This window comes from Salmo trutta, chromosome 23 (assembly GCF_901001165.1).
Source record: "Salmo trutta chromosome 23, fSalTru1.1, whole genome shotgun sequence".
In the NCBI taxonomy this organism is placed as follows: domain Eukaryota; kingdom Metazoa; phylum Chordata; class Actinopteri; order Salmoniformes; family Salmonidae; genus Salmo; species Salmo trutta.
Window position 1 is genome coordinate 29,795,127 of NC_042979.1, and position 16,945 is coordinate 29,812,071.

General features: G+C 55.6%; 1 protein-coding gene across 1 annotated transcript in view; it reads right to left on the reverse strand.

The window, feature by feature from the left end:
- Positions 1–588: 588 nt before the first annotated feature.
- Positions 589–16,945, reverse strand: part of LOC115160291 (WD repeat domain phosphoinositide-interacting protein 4) — a 26,300-nt gene continuing 9,943 nt past the window's right edge. The window contains exons 9-11 of the mRNA XM_029710653.1: positions 1,365–1,466; positions 1,128–1,273; positions 589–941 (exon numbers count right to left, since the gene is read on the reverse strand). Of these exons, the coding sequence (XP_029566513.1) occupies positions 886–941; positions 1,128–1,273; positions 1,365–1,466 (304 nt within the window). The 3' untranslated portion in view covers positions 589–885. The remainder of the gene's footprint in view (positions 942–1,127; positions 1,274–1,364; positions 1,467–16,945) is intronic.

Genomic DNA, 16,945 nt, shown 5'->3' on the forward strand with positions numbered 1-16,945 from the left:
CCGGATTAAAAACAGAATGGAGGAAAACCTGGTTCAGTCTGCTTTCCACCAGACGCTGGGAGATGAATTTGCCTTTCAGCAGGACAATAACCTAAAAGTCAAGGCCAAATGTACACTTAAGTTGTTTACCAAGAAGGCAATGAATGTTCCTGAGTATCCCCCCCCCCCCCCCCCCCCCCAAAAAAAAACCCCATCTATGGCAAGACCTGAAAATTGTTGTCTAGCTATAATCAACAACCAATTTGACAAAGCTTGAAGAATTTTGAAAATAATAATGGTCAAATGTTGCACAATCCAGGTGTGGAAAGCTCTTAAGAGACTTACCCAGAAAGACTCACAGCTGTAATCACTGCCAAAGGTGCTTCTACAAAGTATTGACTCAGGGGTGTGAATACTTATGTAAATGAGATATTTCTGTATGCATACTTTCTGAAAGCACTGTATATGTAATCTTTTCCTAAATTGAATTGTTATTCGTAGGAGTTTTCATTAACATTATTTGTAATTGTGTCCGGGAAGTGACTACACTACCCCAGAGCAGGTCTCATATATTCAGTCAACTCAAAGTAACCACACATAAGCCAGCAGTCATAGTAAAAATGTTTTTAATCTTCATACATATTTAGATAAACTTGATTACAATAAAAACACAAAACAATCATGTAAAACAGACCTTCAGACCACTTGTATGTTTCTGTAAAATTAGCTCTGCTTCTTTAGCTTCACTTCTCTGTCCAAGTCTAGATCCAATCTACCATCATCAATATCATCATCATCAGATCTCTGCTCCTCTGCCCTCCCTCCTCCTTTTCCCCCCCTCTCTCTTTCCTCTCAGAAGTCATCGTCATCACAGATATCCAGGTAAACATCAAAGGCTTTCCGGTTTCAGTTGCCATCAGGGGTGAACACGTACTTATGGAACTTCCCGTCAACACAGATAGCTAGAAAAAGGAGGAATGCAGAAAATGTTAAACTATTATTACAACTTTTACACTGCAAGGCTCCAGAGCTTAATCTATTGTAAAAGTATCCTATATTGTATTGTTAATTCCAACAGTACAATTCATTTCCCAGCTAGGACAAAAACTGTATTGATTAATTGATATGAAATATTGCTGTGGACTGACCGATGACAGAGTTGACGTTTTTTGAGGTGTTCTTCCCAAATGCACAGATACAGGCACACTCCGCCGGGACGGTGAAACTTGCCAATGACCACTGACTGTCCACATATTGACCAATCACAGGGCCCACCTTCCCCACACGAGCCAATCTGGGGAGAGGAGAAAAGGGGAGATGGTAAAATTTGGATTTGAGGTACACACAAATACACACTCTCTCACACCCAGGTTCACACGTCTTACGCAGAGCGTCTGTTGAGTTTAGTGTCTTTGAGAGCGAAGATGTGAACAGTGCCCTTGTCAGTAGAGGCACACAGGAACGAAGAGCCATGACTGAAGTTGATACTGGAAGAGAGAGAGGAGATGAGACTCAATTCCATTTCCCCCTCTTGCTTTCCCTCCCTCCCTCCCAGTACCAGTAGAGTGTAGCAGGGTCTGTTCCTCCCTCCCTCCCAGTACCAGTAGAGTGTAGCAGGGTCTGTTCCTCCCTCCCTCCCAGTACCAGTAGAGTGTAGCAGGGTCTGTTCCTCCCTCCCTATCAGTACCAGTAGAGTGTAGCAGGGTCTGTTCCTCCCTCCCTCTCAGAACCAGTAGAGTGTAGCAGGGTCTGTTCCTCCCTCCCTCTCAGTACCAGTAGAGTGTAGCAGGGTCTGTTCCTCCCTCCCTCTCAGTACCAGTAGAGTGTAGCAGGGTCTGTTCCTCCCTCCCTCCCAGTACCAGTACAGTGTAGCAGGGTCTGTTCCTCCCTCCCTCCCAGTACCAGTAGAGTGTAGCAGGGTCTGTTCCTCCCTCCCTCTCAGTACCAGTAGAGTATAGCAGGGTCTGTTCCTCCCTCCCTCCCAGTACCAGTAGAGTGTAGCAGGGTCTGTTCCTCCCTCCCTCCCAGTACCAGTAGAGTGTAGCAGGGTCTGTTCCTCCCTCCCTCCCAGTACCAGTAGAGTGTAGCAGGGTCTGTTCCTCCCTCCCTCCCAGTACCAGTAGAGTGTAGCAGGGTCTGTTCCTCCCTCCCTCCCAGTACCAGTAGTGTAGCAGGGTCTGTTCCTCCCTCCCTCCCAGTACCAGTAGAGTGTAGCAGGGTCTGTTCCTCCCTCCCTCCCAGTACCAGTAGAGTGCAGCAGGGTCTGTTCCTCCCTCCCTCCCAGTACCAGTACAGTGTAGCAGGGTCTGTTCCTCCCTCCCTCCCAGTACCAGTAGAGTGTAGCAGGGTCTGTTCCTCCCTCCCTCCCAGTACCAGTAGAGTGTAGCAGGGTCTGTTCCTCCCTAGCTCCCTCCCAGTACCAGTAGAGTGTAGCAGGGTCTGTTCCTCCCTCCCTCCCAGTACCAGTAGAGTGTAGCAGGGTCTGTTCCTCCCTCCCTCCCAATACCAGTACAGTGTAGCAGGGTCCGTTCCTCCCTCCCTCCCAGTACCAGTAGAGTGTAGCAGGGTCTGTTCCTCCCTCCCTCCCTCCCTCCCAGTAGAGTGTAGCAGGGTCTGTTCCTCCCTCCCTCCCTCCCAGTACCAGTAGAGTGTAGCAGGGTCTGTTCCTCCCTCCCTCCCAGTACCAGTAGAGTGTAGCAGGGTCTGTTCCTCCCTCCCTCCCAGTACCAGTAGAGTGTAGCAGGGTCTGTTCCTCCCTCCCTCCCTCCCAGTACCAGTAGAGTGTAGCAGGGTCTGTTCCTCCCTCCCTCCCTCCCAGTACCAGTAGAGTGTAGCAGGGTCTGTTCCTCCCTCCCTCCCTCCCAGTACCAGTAGAGTGTAGCAGGGTCTGTTCCTCCCTCCCTCCCTCCCAGTACCAGTAGAGTGTAGCAGGGTCTGTTCCTCCCTCCCTCCCTCCCAGTACCAGTAGAGTGTAGCAGGGTCTGTTCCTCCCTCCCTCCCTCCCAGTACCAGTAGAGTGTAGCAGGGTCTGTTCCTCCCTCCCTCCCTCCCAGTACCAGTAGAGTGTAGCAGGGTCTGTTCCTCCCTCCCTCCCAGTACCAGTAGAGTGTAGCAGGGTCTGTTCCTCCCTCCCTCCCAGTACCAGTAGAGTGTAGCAGGGTCTGTTCCTCCCTAGCTCCCTCCCAGTACCAGTAGAGTGTAGCAGGGTCTGTTCCTCCCTAGCTCCCTCCCAGTACCAGTAGAGTGTAGCAGGGTCTGTTCCTCCCTAGCTCCCTCCCAGTACCAGTAGAGTGTAGCAGGGTCTGTTCCTCCCTAGCTCCCTCCCAGTACCAGTAGAGTGTAGCAGGGTCTGTTCCTCCCTAGCTCCCTCCCAGTACCAGTAGAGTGTAGCAGGGTCTGTTCCTCCCTAGCTCCCTCCCAGTACCAGTAGAGTGTAGCAGGGTCTGTTCCTCCCTAGCTCCCTCCCAATACCAGTAGAGTGTAGCAGGGTCTGTTCCTCCCTCCCTCCCTCCCAGTAGAGTGTAGCAGGGTCTGTTCCTCCCTCCCAGTACCAGTAGAGTGTAGCAAGGTCTGTTCCTCCCTCCCTCCCTCTCAGTACCAGTAGAGTGTAGCAGGGTCTGTTCCTCCCTCCCTCCCTCTCAGTACCAGTAGAGTGTAGCAGGGTCTGTTCCTCCCTCCCTCCCTCCCTCCCTCCCTCCCAGTACCAGTAGAGTGTAGCAGAGTCTGTTCCTCCCTCCCTCTCAGTACCAGTAGAGTGTAGCAGGGTCTGTTCCTCCCTCCCTCCCAGTACCAGTAGAGTGTAGCAGGGTCTGTTCCTCCCTCCCTCCCAGTACCAGTAGAGTGTAGCAGGGTCTGTTCCTCCCTCCCTCCCAGTACCAGTAGAGTGTAGCAGGGTCTGTTCCTCCCTCCCTCCCAGTACCAGTAGAGTGTAGCAGGGTCTGTTCCTCCCTCCCTCCCAGTACCAGTAGAGTGTAGCAGGGTCTGTTCCTCCCTCCCTCCCAGTACCAGTAGAGTGTAGCAGGGTCTGTTCCTCCCTCCCTCCCAGTACCAGTAGAGTGTAGCAGGGTCTGTTCCTCCCTCCCTCCCAGTACCAGTAGAGTGTAGCAGGGTCTGTTCCTCCCTCCCTCCCAGTACCAGTAGAGTGTAGCAGGGTCTGTTCCTCCCTCCCTCCCAGTACCAGTAGAGTGTAGCAGGGTCTGTTCCTCCCTCCCTCCCCATACCAGTAGAGTGTAGCAGGGTCTGTTCCTCCCTCCCTCCCTCCCAGTACCAGTAGAGTGTAGCAGGGTCTGTTCCTCCCTCCCTCCCTCCCCATACCAGTAGAGTGTAGCAGGGTCTGTTCCTCCCTCCCTCCCTCCCAGTACCAGTAGAGTGTAGCAGGGTCTGTTCCTCCCTCCCTCCCAGTACCAGTAGAGTGTAGCAGGGTCTGTTCTTCCCTCCCTCTCAGTACCAGTAGAGTGTAGCAGGGTCTGTTCCTCCCTCCCTCCCAGTACCAGTAGAGTGTAGCAGGGTCTGTTCCTCCCTCCCAGTAACAGTAGAGTGTAGCAGGGTCTGTTCCTCCCTCCCTCTCAGTACCAGTAAAGTGTAGCAGGGTCTGTTCCTCCCTCCCTCACAGTACCAGTAGAGTGTAGCAGGGTCTGTTCCTCCCTCCCTCTCAGTACCAGTAGAGTGTAGCAGGGTCTGTTCCTCCCTCCCTCTCAGTACCAGTACAGTGTAGCAGGGTCTGTTCCTCCCTCCCTCTCAGTACCAGTAGAGTGTAGCAGGGTCTGTTCCTCCCTCCCTCTCTGTACCAGTGGAGTGTAGCAGGGTCTGTTCCTCACTCCCTCCCAGTACCAGTAGAGTGTAGAAAGGTCTGTTCCTCCCTCCCTCCCAGTACCAGTAGAGTGTAGCAGGGTCTGTTCCTCCCTCGCTCCCAGTACCAGTAGAGTATAGCAGGGTCTGTTCCTCCCTCCCTCCCAGTACCAGTAGAGTGTAGCAGGGTCTGTTCCTCCCTCCCAGTAACAGTAGAGTGTAGCAGGGTCTGTTCCTCCCTCCCAGTACCAGTAGAGTGTAGCAGGGTCTGTTCCTCCCTCCCTCCCTCACAGTACCAGTAGAGTGTAGCAGGGTCTGTTCCTCCCTCCCTCTCAGTACCAGTAGAGTGTAGCAGGGTCTGTTCCTCCCTCCCTCCCAGTACCAGTACAGTGTAGCAGGGTCTGTTCCTCCCTCCCTCTCAGTACTAGTAGAGTGTAGCAGGGTCTGTTCCTCCCTCCCTCCCAGTACCAGTAGAGTGTAGCAAGGTCTGTTCCTCCCTCCCTCCCAGTACCAGTAGAGTGTAGCAGGGTCTGTTCCTCCCTCGCTCCCAGTACCAGTAGAGTATAGCAGGGTCTGTTCCTCCCTCCCTCCCAGTACCAGTAGAGTGTAGCAGGGTCTGTTCCTCCCTCCCTCTCTGTACCAGTAGAGTGTAGCAGGGTCTGTTCCTCCCTCCCTCCCAGTACCAGTAGAGTGTAGCAGGGTCTGTTCCTCCCTCCCTCCCAGTACCAGTAGAGTGAAGCAGGGTCTGTTCCTCCCTCCCTCCCTCCCAATACCAGTAGAGTGTAGCAGGGTCTGTTCCTCCCTCCCTTCCAGTACCAGTAGAGTGTAGCAGGGTCTGTTCCTCCCTCCCTCCCTCCCAGTACCAGTAGAGTGTAGCAGGGTCTGTTCCTCCCTCCCTCCCTCCCAGTACCAGTAGAGTGTAGCAGGGTCTGTTCCTCCCTCCCTCTCAGTACCAGTAGAGTGTAGCAGGGTCTGTTCCTCCCTCCCTCTCAGTACCAGTAGAGTGTAGCAGGGTCTGTTCCTCCCTCCCAGTACCAGTAGAGTGTAGCAGGGTCTGTTCCTCACTCCCTCCCAGTACCAGTAGAGTGTAGCAGGGTCTGTTCCTCCCTCCCTCCCTCCCAGTACCAGTAGAGTGTAGCAGGGTCTGTTCCTCCCTCCCTCCCAGTATCAGTAGAGTGTAGCAGGGTCTGTTCCTTCCTCCCTCCCCATACCAGTAGAGTGTAGCAGGGTCTGTTCCTCCCTCCCTCCCAGTACCAGTAGTGTAGCAGGGTCTGTTCCTCCCTCCCTCCCAGTACCAGTAGAGTGTAGCAGGGTCTGTTCTTCCCTCCCTCTCAGTACCAGTAGAGTGTAGCAGGGTCTGTTCCTCCCTCCCTCCCAGTACCAGTAGAGTGTAGCAGGGTCTGTTCCTCCCTCCCAGTAACAGTAGAGTGTAGCAGGGTCTGTTCCTCCCTCCCTCCCAGTACCCGTAGAGTGTAGCAGGGTCTGTTCCTCCCTCCCTCACAGTACCAGTAGAGTGTAGCAGGGTCTGTTCCTCCCTCCCTCTCAGTACCAGTAGAGTGTAGCAGGGTCTGTTCCTCCCTCCCTCCCAGTACCAGTACAGTGTAGCAGGGTCTGTTCCTCCCTCCCTCTCAGTACCAGTAGAGTGTAGCAGGGTCTGTTCCTCCTTCCCTCTCTGTACCAGTGGAGTGTAGCAGGGTCTGTTCCTCACTCCCTCCCAGTACCAGTAGAGTGTAGCAAGGTCTGTTCCTCCCTCCCTCCCAGTACCAGTAGAGTGTAGCAGGGTCTGTTCCTCCCTCGCTCCCAGTACCAGTAGAGTATAGCAGGGTCTGTTCCTCCCTCCCTCACAGTACCAGTAGATTGTAGCAGGGTCTGTTCCTCCCTCCCTCCCAGTACCAGTAGAGTGTAGCAGGGTCTGTTCCTCCCTCCCTCCCAGTACCAGTAGAGTGTAGCAGGGTCTGTTCCTCCCTCCCTCTCAGTACCAGTAGAGTGTAGCAGGGTCTGTTCCTCCCTCCCTCCCTCCCAGTACCAGTAGTGTAGCAGGGTCTGTTCCTCCCTCCCTCGCAGTACCAGTAGAGTGTAGCAGGGTCTGTTCCTCCATCCCAGTACCAGTAGAGTGTAGCAGGGTCTGTTCCTCCCTCCCTCCCTCCCAGTACCAGTAGAGTGTAGCAGGGTCTGTTCCTCCCTCCCTCTCAGTACTAGTAGAGTGTAGCAGGGTCTGTTCCTCCCTCCCTCCCAGTACCAGTAGAGTGTAGCAGGGTCTGTTCCTCCCTCTCAGTACCAGTAGAGTGTAGCAGGGTCTGTTCCTCCCTCCATCTCAGTACCAGTAGAGTGTAGCAGGGTCCATTCCTCCCTCCCAGTACCAGTAGAGTGTAGCAGGGTCTGTTGCTCCCTCCCTCTCAGTACCAGTAGAGTGTAGCAGGGTCTGTTCCTCCCTCCCTCTCAGTACCAGTAGAGTGTAGCAGGGTCTGTTCCTCCGTCCCTCCCAGTACCAGTAGTGTAGCAGGGTCTGTTCCTCCCTCACAGTATCAGTAGAGTGTAGCAGGGTCTGTTCCTCCCTCCCTCCCAGTACCAGTAGAGTGTAGCAGGGTCTGTTCCTCCCTCCCTCCCAGTACCAGTAGAGTGTAGCAGGGTCTGTTCCTCCCTCCCTCCCCATACCAGTAGAGTGTAGCAGGGTCTGTTTCTCCCTCCCTCCCAGTACCAGTAGAGTGTAGCAGGGTCTGTTCCTCCCTCCCTCCCAGTACCAGTAGAGTGTAGCAGGGTCTGTTCCTCCCTCCCTCCCTCTCAGAACCAGTAGAGTGTAGCAGGGTCTGTTCCTCCCTCCCTCCCAGTACCAGTAGAGTGTAGCAGGGTCTGTTCCTCCCTCCCTCCCAGTACCAGTAGAGTGTAGCAGGGTCTGTTCCTCCCTCCCTCACAGTACAAGTAGAGTGTAGCAGGGTCTGTTCCTCCCTCCCTCTCAGTACCAGTAGAGTGTAGCAGGGTCTGTTCCTCCCTCCCTCCCAGTACCAGTACAGTGTAGCAGGGTCTGTTCCTCCCTCCCTCTCAGTACCAGTAGAGTGTAGCAGGGTCTGTTCCTCCCTCCCTCTCTGTACCAGTGGAGTGTAGCAGGGTCTGTTCCTCATTCCCCTCCCAGTACCAGTAGAGTGTAGCAAGGTCTGTTCCTCCCTCCCTCCCAGTACCAGTAGAGTGTAGCAGGGTCTGTTACTCCCTCGCTCCCAGTAGAGTATAGCAGGGTCTGTTCCTCCCTCCCTCCCAGTACCAGTAGAGTGTAGCAGGGTCTGTTCCTCCCTCCCTCCCTCCCAGTACCAGTAGAGTGTAGCAGGGTCTGTTCCTCCCTCCCTCCCAGTACCAGTAGAGTGTAGCAGGGTCTGTTCCTCCCTCCCTCTCAGTACCAGTAGAGTGTAGCAGGGTCTGTTCCTCCCTCCCTCCCTCCCAGTACCAGTAGTGTAGCAGGGTCTGTTCCTCCCTCCCTCTCAGTACCAGTAGAGTGTAGCAGGGTCTGTTCCTCCCTCCCAGTACCAGTAGAGTGTAGCAGGGTCTGTTCCTCCCTCCCTCCCAGTACCAGTAGAGTGTAGCAGGGTCTGTTCCTCCCTCCCTCCCTCCCAGTACCAGTAGTGTAGCAGGGTCTGTTCCTCACTCCCTCCCAGTACCAGTAGAGTGTAGCAAGGTCTGTTCCTCCCTCCCAGTACCAGTAGAGTGTAGCAGGGTCTGTTCCTCCCTCGCTCCCAGTACCAGTAGAGTATAGCAGGGTCTGTTCCTCCCTCCCTCACAGTACCAGTAGATTGTAGCAGGGTCTGTTCCTCCCTCCCTCCCAGTACCAGTAGAGTGTAGCAGGGTCTGTTCCTCCCTCCCTCCCAGTACCAGTAGAGTGTAGCAGGGTCTGTTCCTCCCTCCCTCTCAGTACCAGTAGAGTGTAGCAGGGTCTGTTCCTCCCTCCCTCCCTCCCAGTACCAGTAGTGTAGCAGGGTCTGTTCCTCCCTCCCTCTCAGTACCAGTAGAGTGTAGCAGGGTCTGTTCCTCCATCCCAGTACCAGTAGAGTGTAGCAGGGTCTGTTCCTCCCTCCCTCCCTCCCAGTACCAGTAGAGTGTAGCAGGGTCTGTTCCTCCCTCCCTCTCAGTACTAGTAGAGTGTAGCAGGGTCTGTTCCTCCCTCCCTCCCAGTACCAGTAGAGTGTAGCAGGGTCTGTTCCTCCCTCTCAGTACCAGTAGAGTGTAGCAGGGTCTGTTCCTCCCTCCCTCCCAGTACCAGTAGAGTGTAGCAGGGTCTGTTCCTCCCTCCCAGTACCAGTAGAGTGTAGCAGGGTCTGTTCCTCCCTCCCTCCCCATACCAGTAGAGTGTAGCAGGGTATGTTTCTCCCTCCCTCCCAGTACCAGTAGAGTGTAGCAGGGTCTGTTCCTCCCTCCCTCCCAGTACCAGTAGAGTGTAGCAGGGTCTGTTCCTCCCTCCCTCCCTCCCTCTCAGTACCAGTAGAGTGTAGCAGGGTCTGTTCCTCCCTCCCTCCCAGTACCAGTAGAGTGTAGCAGGGTCTGTTCCTCCCTCCCTCCCAGTACCAGTAGAGTGTAGCAGGGTCTGTTCCTCCCTCCCTCACAGTACAAGTAGAGTGTAGCAGGGTCTGTTCCTCCCTCCCTCTCAGTACCAGTAGAGTGTAGCAGGGTCTGTTCCTCCCTCCCTCCCAGTACCAGTACAGTGTAGCAGGGTCTGTTCCTCCCTCCCTCTCAGTACCAGTAGAGTGTAGCAGGGTCTGTTCCTCCCTCCCTCTCTGTACCAGTGGAGTGTAGCAGGGTCTGTTCCTCATTCCCTCCCAGTACCAGTAGAGTGTAGCAAGGTCTGTTCCTCCCTCCCAGTACCAGTAGAGTGTAGCAGGGTCTGTTACTCCCTCGCTCCCAGTAGAGTATAGCAGGGTCTGTTCCTCCCTCCCTCCCAGTACCAGTAGAGTGTAGCAGGGTCTGTTCCTCCCTCCCTCCCTCCCTCCCAGTAGAGTGTAGCAGGGTCTGTTCCTCCCTCCCTCCCAGTACCAGTAGAGTGTAGCAGGGTCTGTTCCTCCCTCCCTCTCAGTACCAGTAGAGTGTAGCAGGGTCTGTTCCTCCCTCCCTCCCAGTACCAGTAGTGTAGCAGGGTCTGTTCCTCCCTCCCTCTCAGTACCAGTAGAGTGTAGCAGGGTCTGTTCCTCCCTCCCAGTACAAGTAGAGTGTAGCAGGGTCTGTTCCTCCCTCCCTCCCAGTACCAGTAGAGTGTAGCAGGGTCTGTTCCTCCCTCCCTCTCAGTAACAGTAGAGTGTAGCAGGGTCTGTTCCTCCCTCCCTCCCAGTACCAGTAGAGTGTAGCAGGGTCTGTTCCTCCCTCCCTCTCAGTACCAGTAGAGTGTAGCAGGGTTTGTTCCTCCCTCCCTCTCAGTACCAGTAGAGTGTAGCAGGGTCTGTTCCTCCCTCCCTCCCTCCCAGTACCAGTAGTGTAGCAGGGTCTGTTCCTCCCTCCCAGTATCAGTAGAGTGTAGCAGGGTCTGTTCCTCCCTCCCTCCCAGTACCAGTAGAGTGTAGCAGGGTCTGTTCCTCCCTCCCAGTACCAGTAGAGTGTAGCAGGGTCTGTTCCTCCCTCCCTCCCCATACCAGTAGAGTGTAGCAGGGTCTGTTCCTTCCTCCCTCCCTCCCAGTACCAGTAGAGTGTAGCAGGGTCTGTTCCTCCCAGTACCAGTAGAGTGTAGCAGGGTCTGTTCCTCCCTCCCTCAGTACCAGTAGAGTGTAGCAGGGTCTGTTCCTCCTCCCTCCCTCCCAGTACCAGTAGAGTGTAGCAGGGTCTGTTCCTCCCTCCCAGTAACAGTAGAGTGTAGCAGGGTCTGTTCCTCCCTCCCAGTACCAGTAGAGTGTAGCAGGGTCTGTTCCTCCCTCCCAGTACCAGTAGAGTGTAGCAGGGTCTGTTCCTCCCTCCCTCCCTCCCAGTAGAGTGTAGCAGGGTCTGTTCCTCCCTCCCTCTCAGTACCAGTAGAGTGTAGCAGGGTCTGTTCCTCCCTCCCTCTCTGTACCAGTGGAGTGTAGCAAGGTCTGTTCCTCCCTCCCTCCCTCCCAGTACCAGTAGAGTGTAGCAGGGTCTGTTCCTCCCTCCCAGTACCAGTAGAGTGTAGCAGGGTCTGTTCCTCCCTCCCTCCCCATACCAGTAGAGTGTAGCAGGGTCTGTTTCTCCCTCCCTCCCAGTACCAGTAGAGTGTAGCAGGGTCTGTTCCTCCCTCCCTCCCAGTACCAGTAGAGTGTAGCAGGGTCTGTTCCTCCCTCCCTCCCTCTCAGTACCAGTAGAGTGTAGCAGGGTCTGTTCCTCCCTCCCTCCCAGTACCAGTAGAGTGTAGCAGGGTCTGTTCCTCCCTCCCTCCCAGTACCAGTAGAGTGTAGCAGGGTCTGTTCCTCCCTCCCTCACAGTACAAGTAGAGTGTAGCAGGGTCTGTTCCTCCCTCCCTCTCAGTACCAGTAGAGTGTAGCAGGGTCTGTTCCTCCCTCCCTCCCAGTACCAGTACAGTGTAGCAGGGTCTGTTCCTCCCTCCCTCTCAGTACCAGTAGAGTGTAGCAGGGTCTGTTCCTCCCTCCCTCTCTGTACCAGTGGAGTGTAGCAGGGTCTGTTCCTCATTCCCTCCCAGTACCAGTAGAGTGTAGCAAGGTCTGTTCCTCCCTCCCTCCCAGTACCAGTAGAGTGTAGCAGGGTCTGTTACTCCCTCGCTCCCAGTAGAGTATAGCAGGGTCTGTTCCTCCCTCCCTCCCAGTACCAGTAGAGTGTAGCAGGGTCTGTTCCTCCCTCCCTCCCTCCCTCCCAGTAGAGTGTAGCAGGGTCTGTTCCTCCCTCCCTCCCAGTACCAGTAGAGTGTAGCAGGGTCTGTTCCTCCCTCCCTCTCAGTACCAGTAGAGTGTAGCAGGGTCTGTTCCTCCCTCCCTCCCAGTACCAGTAGTGTAGCAGGGTCTGTTCCTCCCTCCCTCTCAGTACCAGTAGTGTAGCAGGGTCTGTTCCTCCCTCCCAGTACCAGTAGAGTGTAGCAGGGTCTGTTCCTCCCTCCCTCCCAGTACCAGTAGAGTGTAGCAGGGTCTGTTCCTCCCTCCCTCTCAGTAACAGTAGAGTGTAGCAGGGTCTGTTCCTCCTCCCTCCCAGTACCAGTAGAGTGTAGCAGGGTCTGTTCCTCCCTCCCTCTCAGTACCAGTAGAGTGTAGCAGGGTTTGTTCCTCCCTCCCTCTCAGTACCAGTAGAGTGTAGCAGGGTCTGTTCCTCCCTCCCTCCCTCCCTCCCAGTACCAGTAGTGTAGCAGGGTCTGTTCCTCCCTCCCAGTATCAGTAGAGTGTAGCAGGGTCTGTTCCTCCCTCCCTCCCTCCCAGTACCAGTAGTGTAGCAGGGTCTGTTCCTCCCTCCCAGTACCAGTAGAGTGTAGCAGGGTCTGTTTCCTCCCTCCCTCCCAGTACCAGTAGAGTGTAGCAGGGTCTGTTCCTCCCTCCCTCTCAGTAACAGTAGAGTGTAGCAGGGTCTGTTCCTCCCTCCCTCCCTCCCAGTACCAGTAGAGTGTAGCAGGGTCTGTTCCTCCCTCCCTCTCAGTACCAGTAGAGTGTAGCAGGGTTTGTTCCTCCCTCCCTCTCAGTACCAGTAGAGTGTAGCAGGGTCTGTTCCTCCCTCCCTTCCTCCCAGTACCAGTAGTGTAGCAGGGTCTGTTCCTCCCTCCCAGTATCAGTAGAGTGTCGCAGGGTCTGTTCCTCCCTCCCAGAACCAGTAGAGTGTAGCAGGGTCTGTTCCTCCCTCCCTCCCTCACAGTACCAGTAGAGTGTAGCAGGGTCTGTTCCTCCCTCCCTCTCAGTACCAGTAGAGTGTAGCAGGGTCTGTTCCTCCCTCCCTCCCAGTACCAGTACAGTGTAGCAGGGTCTGTTCCTCCCTCCCTCCCAGTACCAGTAGAGTGTAGCAGGGTCTGTTCCTCCCTCCCTCCCAGTACCAGTAGAGTGTAGCAGGGTCTGTTCCTCCCTCCCTCTCAGTACCAGTAGAGTGTAGCAGGGTCTGTTCCTCCCTCCCAGTACCAGTAGTGTAGCAGGGTCTGTTCCTCCCTCCCTCTCAGTACCAGTAGAGTGTAGCAGGGTCTGTTCCTCCCTCCCAGTACCAGTAGAGTGTAGCAGGGTCTGTTTCTCCCTCCCTCCCAGTACCAGTAGAGTGTAGCAGGGTGTGTTCCTCCCTCCCTCCCAGTACCAGTAGAGTGTAGCAGGGTCTGTTCCTCCCTCCCTCTCTGTACCAGTAGAGTGTAGCAGGGTTTGTTCCTCCCTCCCTCCCAGTACCAGTAGAGTGTAGCAGGGTCTGTTCCTTCCTCCCTCCCAGTACCAGTAGAGTGAAGCAGGGTCTGTTCCTCCCTCCCTCCCTCCCAGTACCAGTAGAGTGTAGCAGGGTCTGTTCCTCCCTCCCTCCCAGTACCAGTAGAGTGTAGCAGGGTCTGTTCCTCCCTCCCTCCCAGTACCAGTAGAGTGTAGCAGGGTCTGTTCCTCACTCCCTCCCAGTACCAGTAGAGTGTAGCAGGGTCTGTTCCTCCCTCCCTCCCAGTACCAGTAGAGTGTAGCAGGGTCTGTTCCTCCCTCCCAGTAACAGTAGAGTGTAGCAGGGTTTGTTCCTCCCTCCCTCCCAGTACCAGTAGAGTGTAGCAGGGTCTGTTCCTTCCTCCCTCCCAGTACCAGTAGAGTGAAGCAGGGTCTGTTCCTCCCTCCCTCCCTCCCAATACCAGTAGAGTGTAGCAGGGTCTGTTCCTCCCTCCCTCCCAGTACCAGTAGAGTGAAGCAGGGTCTGTTCCTCCCTCCCTCCCTCCCAATACCAGTAGAGTGTAGCAGGGTCTGTTCCTCCCTCCCTCCCAGTACCAGTAGAGTGTAGCAGGGTCTGTTCCTCCCTCCCTCCCAGTACCAGTAGAGTGTAGCAGGGTCTGTTCCTCCCTCCCTCCCAGTACCAGTAGAGTGTAGCAGGGTCTGTTCCTCCCTCCCTCCCAGTACCAGTAGAGTGTAGCAGGGTCTGTTCCTCACTCCCTCCCAGTACCAGTAGAGTGTAGCAGGGTCTGTTCCTCCCTCCCTCCCAGTACCAGTAGAGTGTAGCAGGGTCTGTTCCTCCCTCCCAGTAACAGTAGAGTGTAGCAGGGTTTGTTCCTCCCTCCCTCCCAGTACCAGTAGAGTGTAGCAGGGTCTGTTCCTTCCTCCCTCCCAGTACCAGTAGAGTGAAGCAGGGTCTGTTCCTCCCTCCCTCCCTCCCAATACCAGTAGAGTGTAGCAGGGTCTGTTCCTCCCTCCCTCCCAGTACCAGTAGAGTGAAGCAGGGTCTGTTCCTCCCTCCCTCCCTCCCAATACCAGTAGAGTGTAGCAGGGTCTGTTCCTCACTCCCTCCCAGTACCAGTAGAGTGTAGCAGGGTCTGTTCCTCCCTCCCTCCCAGTACCAGTAGAGTGTAGCAGGGTCTGTTCCTCCCTCCCAGTAACAGTAGAGTGTAGCAGGGTCTGTTCCTCCCTCCCTCCCAGTACCAGTAGAGTGTAGCAGGGTCTGTTCCTCCCTCCCTCACAGTACCAGTAGAGTGTAGCAGGGTCTGTTCCTCCCTCCCTCTCAGTACCAGTAGAGTGTAGCAGGGTCTGTTCCTCCCTCCCTCCCAGTACCAGTACAGTGTAGCAGGGTCTGTTCCTCCCTCCCTCTCAGAACCAGTAGAGTGTAGCAGGGTCTGTTCCTCCCTCCCTCTCTGTACCAGTGGAGTGTAGCAGGGTCTGTTCCTCACTCCCTCCCAGTACCAGTAGAGCGTAGCAAGGTCTGTTCCTCCCTCCCAGTACCAGTAGAGTGTAGCAGGGTCTGTTCCTCCCTCGCTCCCAGTACCAGTAGAGTATAGCAGGGTCTGTTCCTCCCTCCCTCACAGTACCAGTAGATTGTAGCAGGGTCTGTTCCTCCCTCCCTCCCAGTACCAGTAGAGTGTAGCAGGGTCTGTTCCTCCCTCCCTCCCAGTACCAGTAGAGTGTAGCAGGGTCTGTTCCTCCCTCCCTCTCAGTACCAGTAGAGTGTAGCAGGGTCTGTTCCTCCTCCCCTCCCTCCCAGTACCAGTAGTGTAGCAGGGTCTGTTCCTCCCTCCCTCTCAGTACCAGTAGAGTGTAGCAGGGTCTGTTCCTCCATCCCAGTACCAGTAGAGTGTAGCAGGGTCTGTTCCTCCCTCCCTCCCTCCCAGTACCAGTAGAGTGTAGCAGGGTCTGTTCCTCCCTCCCTCTCAGTACTAGTAGAGTGTAGCAGGGTCTGTTCCTCCCTCCCTCCCAGTACCAGTAGAGTGTAGCAGGGTCTGTTCCTCCCTCTCAGTACCAGTAGAGTGTAGCAGGGTCTGTTCCTCCCTCCCTCCCAGTACCAGTAGAGTGTAGCAGGGTCTGTTCCTCCCTCCCCCTACCAGTAGAGTGTAGTAGGGTCTGTTCCTCCCTCCCTCCCCATACCAGTAGAGTGTAGCAGGGTCTGTTTCTCCCTCCCTCCCAGTACCAGTAGAGTGTAGCAGGGTCTGTTCCTCCCTCCCTCCCAGTACCAGTAGAGTGTAGCAGGGTCTGTTCCCTCCCTCCCTCCCTCTGAGTACCAGTAGAGTGTAGCAGGGTCCTGTTCCTCCCTCCCTCCCAGTACCAGTAGAGTGTAGCAGGGTCTGTTCTCCCCTCCCTCCCAGTACCAGTAGAGTGTAGCAGGTCTGTTCCTCCCTCCCTCACAGTACAAGTAGAGTGTAGCAGGGTCTGTTCCTCCCTCCCTCTCAGTACCAGTAGAGTGTAGCAGGGTCTGTTCCTCCCTCCCTCCCAGTACCAGTACAGTGTAGCAGGGTCTGTTCCTCCCTCCCTCTCAGTACCAGTAGAGTGTAGCAGGGTCTGTTCCTCCCTCCCTCTCTGTACCAGTGGAGTGTAGCAGGGTCTGTTCCTCATTCCCTCCCAGTACCAGTAGAGTGTAGCAAGGTCTGTTCCTCCCTCCCTCCCAGTACCAGTAGAGTGTAGCAGGGTCTGTTACTCCCTCGCTCCCAGTAGAGTATAGCAGGGTCTGTTCCTCCCTCCCTCCCAGTACCAGTAGAGTGTAGCAGGGTCTGTTCCTCCCTCCCTCCCTCCCAGTAGAGTGTAGCAGGGTCTGTTCCTCCCTCCCTCCCAGTACCAGTAGAGTGTAGCAGGGTCTGTTCCTCCTCCCTCCCTCTCAGTACCAGTAGAGTGTAGCAGGGTCTGTTTCCTCCCCCCCTCCCAGTACCAGTAGTGTAGCAGGGTCTGTTCCTCCCTCCCTCTCAGTACCAGTAGAGTGTAGCAGGGTCTGTTCCTCCCTCCCAGTACCAGTAGAGTGTAGCAGGGTCTGTTCCTCCTCCTCCCTCCCAGTACAGTAGAGTGTAGCAGGGTCTGTTCCTCCCTCCCTCTCAGTAACAGTAGAAGTGTAGCAGGGTCTGTTCCTCCCTCCCTCCCAGTACCAGTAGAGTGTAGCAGGGTACTGTTCCTCCCTCCCTCTCAGTACCAGTAGAGTGTAGCAGGGTTTGTTCCTCCCTCCCTCCCAGTACCAGTAGAGTGTAGCAGGGTCTGTTCCTCCTCCCTCCCAGTAACCAGTAGAGTGTAGCAGGGTCTGTTCCTCCCTCCCTCCCAGTACCAGTAGAGTGTAGCAGGGTCTGTTCCTCCCTCCCTCCAGTACCAGTAGAGTGTAGCAGGGTCTGTTCCTCCCTCCCTCCCAGTACCAGTAGAGTGGTAGCAGGGTCCTGTTCCTCCTCCCTCCCAGTACCAGTAGAGTGTAAGCAGGGTCTGTTCCTCACTCCCTCCCAGTACCAGTAGAGTGTAGCAGGGTCTGTTCCTCCCTCCCTCCCAGTACCAGTAGAGTGTAGCAGGGTCTGTTTCCTCCCTCCCAGTAACAGTAGAGTGTAGCAGGGTTTGTTCCTCCCGCCCTCCCAGTACCAGTAGAGTGTAGCAGGGTCTGTTCCTTCCTCCCTCCCAGTACCAGTAGAGTGTAGCAGGGTCTGTTCCTCCCTCCCCATACCAGTAGAGTGTAGCAGGGTCTGTTCCTCCCTCCCTCCCAGTACCAGTAGAGTGTAGCAGGGTCTGTTCCTCCCTCCCTCCCAGTACCAGTAGAGTGTAGCAGGGTCTGTTCCTCCCTCCCTCCCAGTACCAGTAGAGTGTAGCAGGGTCTGTTCCTCCCTCCCTCCCAGTACCAGTAGAGTGTAGCAGGGTCTGTTCCTCCCTCCCTCCCA